We start from the raw sequence: 4613 nt of genomic DNA, 5'->3' as shown, positions 1-4613 counted from the left end.
AATGGAGGTCGTTTCATATCCATCAACTATTACTTTCGACTTTTCTAGCAAAAACAAATGACCGCCAGGGGGCGGTGGGTGGCAAATCTTTCGAGCAGACAAAGATGGCGGTACGGAAGAAAGACGGCGGCCCGAATGTAAAATATTTCGAAGCGTCTGATACCGTCTCGCAGTTCGACAATGTCCGGGTTTGGCTGGGCAAGAATTATAAAAAGGTACCATTCGTTTATTTGTAACCAACGCGAACGGTCATTGAGATATATGTGCAGGAAAGGGCAGACTCGAGGCGGGTAGGCAGAAAGGAGAGGGGAGGGCAGGAAAGGAGATGGAGAGAAATCCAGCTGTTTAAAATCCAGTCTGACGCGTCTCAGACAATAGAAGATGCTGGATGCGCGTCTTGAGAAAAGTCTTAAGACGTACCCAAGAATTTGTGTGTGTGTGTGTGTGTGTGTGTGTGTGTGTGTGTCCCTTTTATTATGGTTTTCAACATCTAAAACTTTCTGTTTCTTTCTAGTATATTCAAGCAGAGCCCCCTACCAATAAATCTCTGTCAAGTCTGGTGGTTCAGCTGCTTCAGTTTCAGGAGGAAGTGTTTGGCCGGCATGTCAGCAACCCTCCCCTCACTAAATTACCGGTATTCACACAAGACTTCTTTCGTAATAATATTGAATCAAATGCATTAAAGTGATCAGCATTGTAGAGTGCTGATGAAGCTCTCCTCTCACCCTTAGATGAAGTGTTTTTTGGATTTCAAATCTGGAGGAGCTCTGTGTCATATTCTGGCTGCTGCCTACAAGTTCAAGAGTGATCAAGGATGGTAATGGTCCTCTCTTACAAGCTGCAATGCAAGCGCAAGCCTATAATTTGAGCCAGAATGGAGGTCGTTTCATATCCATCAACTATTACTTTCGACTTTTCTAGCAAAAACAAATGACCGCCAGGGGGCGGTGGGTGGCAAATCTTTCGAGCAGACAAAGATGGCGGTACGGAAGAAAGACGGCGGCCCGAATGTAAAATATTTCGAAGCGTCTGATACCGTCTCGCAGTTCGACAATGTCCGGGTTTGGCTGGGCAAGAATTATAAAAAGGTACCATTCGTTTATTTGTAACCAACGCGAACGGTCATTGAGATATATGTGCAGGAAAGGGCAGACTCGAGGCGGGTAGGCAGAAAGGAGATGGGGAGAAATCCAGCTGTTTAAAATCCACAGTCTGACGCGTCTCAGACAATAGAAGATGCTGGATGCGCGTCTTGAGAAAAGTCTTAAGACGTACCCAAGAATTGGCTTTATCTAAAATATCTGGTGTCGTTTCCACATCTCTGGATAGTAATTTGACTTTATCTAATAGGTTTTTATGAATGGCCTTTCTCTTTTATACAAGGAAAGGCCAGCTCGTTTAACGGGGCTGCGGTACTGGCAGCGCAAGTACGTGAAATCCAGATGTGCAGCCAAATCCGCCTCGCGCCCCGTGTATGTAAAAACAGCCATGTGTTACAGACGATGACAAATTCACAGTCGGATGTGAAGAATATTTTTTCTCTTTTCAGTTGCAACAATTTACCCATGGGAAGTACATGATACACTGAAACAATGTGTGGGAGCCGGCTATAGTCTGCAACAAAGTCTCATTTCCCGCAAATGAAACACCTCTATTAGCATATGCATGAAATAGTCAAGGTGTTTCGTATCTGATGTAAAGAAAGAAATTCCTTACATATAAAACCTGTTTTAATGTAATGTAGTTCAAAACAATCCTAATTTTAATAAACGTATGTTTTTACATTTATGGAATTCCCATTGCATAAATAATATAAAAATGAAAGGTTATGAATATTGAAACATTAAATAAATGAATGAAAACTGAAACTAGAAATAAAAATATTTATCTAAATTATAAAATATATGTGCTGTCATGACAAACACAGGACTGAAGCTGTAGGCTACAGCCTTCCTTGTTTCACTTTTATGTAATTTAAAAGAACTGATTTAAGCTTTTAAAATGTCACGTGATGTAGATGTGTGATGACTGTAGATGTAGCAAGCATGTCCCTATTAGTGGTCGAGCAATACTATGGGCTATGAAATGTTTTGGATCAACTGCCTGGTAAAATCTTTTTTGCATTTGCATTTTTCTAATTTCATATATTATCAACATTAAATTTGAGTGAAAGGTGGAATTAACATGAATTTAAACACCACTGTATATGTAATGCAATTTAATGATTGCAATGGTCACACAGTTTACAAAAAAATAAAACATCTAAAACTTTCTGTTTCTTTCTAGTATATTCAAGCAGAGCCCCCTACCAATAAATCTCTGTCAAGTCTGGTGGTTCAGCTGCTTCAGTTTCAGGAGGAAGTGTTTGGCCGGCATGTCAGCAACCCTCCCCTCACTAAATTACCGGTATTCACACAAGACTTCTTTCGTAATAATATTGAATCAAATGCATTAAAGTGATCAGCATTGTAGAGTGCTGATGAAGCTCTCCTCTCACCCTTAGATGAAGTGTTTTTTGGATTTCAAATCTGGAGGAGCTCTGTGTCATATTCTGGCTGCTGCCTACAAGTTCAAGAGTGATCAAGGATGGTAATGGTCCTCTCTTACCCTTTTTCACCTCTCTTTATTATTTAATTACCACTATAAATACATACATTCTATAAATGTAATTTGATTTAAATGAAATAGAATAAAAATAACAATATTTTTCATTTTTATATACTACAATATACAATTTGTAATTTGTTTTATTTGTATGTATGTATGGATAGATAGATAGATACATAGATAGATAGAGCTATCAAGTAAATTAAACAAAAATATATATTTGATTTTTTTATATCAAGTTAAATTGATTTGTATAGTGCTTTTTACAATACACATAGTTTCAAAGCAGCTTTACATAATGTTATACTGTTATGTCTGTAATGCATTAGTGCTTTACCATAAAGCAAGTTTAAACATTTTAGTACTGTGAATAGGCTATTACTCTAAATTCATGAAAAATGTTAACAAAAATATCCTAGAAAAACTGTAAAAATATTATTTCATCATGTGGTCTATTTAAGTATCTGTTCATTTAATATGTACGTTTGCCATTTATTTGAGTGACCTAATCAGCTGTTGTATAATTACTCTGACACCTAACCTGATGACACACTTGCCAGAAGAGTCGTGATTTGCCTCCCTCATGGTGTGAATTGGTCCTCATGCTCCTGAATACATTCTGCATGACATTTTTGCTACATCTGAACTCTCAGTTAGTGTATCAGTCCTTTGATGTTAGCAGTGATGTGCTCATTCAGTGATTACAGACCAAAAATCTAATTAATACTCATTAGTTGTTCACTTCTGTATCCATCAGGAGGAGATTTGACTTCCAGAATCCTTCGAGAATGGACCGCAATGTTGAAATGTTCTTGACTATAGAAAAGTCTTTGGTACAGGTGTGTATCAAACACACAATTTCATGCACACACACAGTTATCCAGTCAGATGAACATCACTTGTGGTCATGATATGGTTGGTATGTATTAGTATGTAAATGTGTGAGGAGAAATATTGAATAATGATGTGTTTTTCTCTTTGTAGAATAACTGTTTGTCCCGACCTGTGATTTACCTGAGTTCAGAGATAGAGCCCAAGCTACTGGGAAAACTGAAGGACATCATCAAACGACACCAGGTTCTTCCCAAAACTATTCGTTTTTAGTTAGTACATAGGTTACTACATAGTTAGTACATATATAGAGAGAGAGAGAGATAGAGAGAGTTATTTATTTAAATATTTATTCATTTATTATACAATATAAGTTACAAAATAGTTTCTACTACTGACAAGAAGTAGCTGGCCGATTTAAAACAATCCTAGTTTTATTTACAGTGTTGTTTAATTTTTTCTTGGCATCAGAATCATTGCATTTTAAAAAATTGACATAAGGGAAAAAATTTATTAAATATTTTATATATCACTCAGTTTTGTATGTAATGCCATATTTCTTTGAAGTCACTCAGGATCAAGAAATGTATGTGTGTTTGTAGGGGTCTGTGACTGAAGATAAGCTGTCCAGCTCTCATGTAGTGGTGCCTATTCCTGCTAGTCTAGAGGACGGTACGTTCTGTTGTGTTTTTCGTAGTGTAAAAATATATTCACATGCACGTGTAGGGTACAAGAGGTAAAAATTGTGTTTCCTCTGATAAAAAATTTTAAAAAAAGGTTTTCAGTAGTAATATTTTAACTGGTATGTGTGTGTTTTTCAGAAGAGTGGGTTCGTCCTGTAATGAAGAGAGACAAACAGATGCTGCTACACTGGGGCTACTGGCCTGATAGGTGAGCTCGCACACACACATACACAAACACACAGAGTTCAGGTGTGCATGTGAATGCAGGATTAATGTGTTGTGTTCATGATGCAGTTATGACACATGGATCTCAGCCAGTGAGGTGGAGGCTGCTGTGGAGGATCCGCCCACTGCTGAGAAACCCAGGAAGGTTAGAAACCCCCCCTTACCTCTCTCCATCTGTCTCCGAGCCTTTACCTCTCTTCTTCTTTGTCTCTTTTGCCTTGCACATGCTCTCTCTGTCTTTTAGGTTTTTTTTTTTTTTACAATATT

General features: G+C 37.7%; 1 protein-coding gene across 2 annotated transcripts in view; it reads left to right on the top strand.

Annotated features, from left to right (window-relative positions):
* The first annotated feature begins 972 nt into the window (after positions 1-972).
* smarcc2 (SWI/SNF related BAF chromatin remodeling complex subunit C2) overlaps positions 973-4613 on the top strand; it is a 13098-nt gene continuing 9457 nt past the window's right edge. For both annotated transcript variants that reach the window (XM_016515963.1, XM_016515962.1), the window contains exons 1-8: positions 973-1088; positions 2287-2406; positions 2504-2589; positions 3365-3446; positions 3592-3684; positions 4041-4110; positions 4260-4329; positions 4416-4491. In XM_016515963.1, the coding sequence (XP_016371449.1) occupies positions 978-1088; positions 2287-2406; positions 2504-2589; positions 3365-3446; positions 3592-3684; positions 4041-4110; positions 4260-4329; positions 4416-4491 (708 nt within the window). In that variant the 5' untranslated portion in view covers positions 973-977. The remainder of the gene's footprint in view (positions 1089-2286; positions 2407-2503; positions 2590-3364; positions 3447-3591; positions 3685-4040; positions 4111-4259; positions 4330-4415; positions 4492-4613) is intronic.

This window comes from Sinocyclocheilus rhinocerous, unplaced genomic scaffold (genome assembly GCF_001515625.1).
Source record: "Sinocyclocheilus rhinocerous isolate Xijiao unplaced genomic scaffold, SAMN03320098_v1.1 scaffold85, whole genome shotgun sequence".
In the NCBI taxonomy this organism is placed as follows: Eukaryota; Metazoa; Chordata; class Actinopteri; order Cypriniformes; family Cyprinidae; genus Sinocyclocheilus; species Sinocyclocheilus rhinocerous.
Note: the sequence above shows the minus strand (reverse complement) of the source record. Positions and strands in the feature narration are given on the sequence as shown.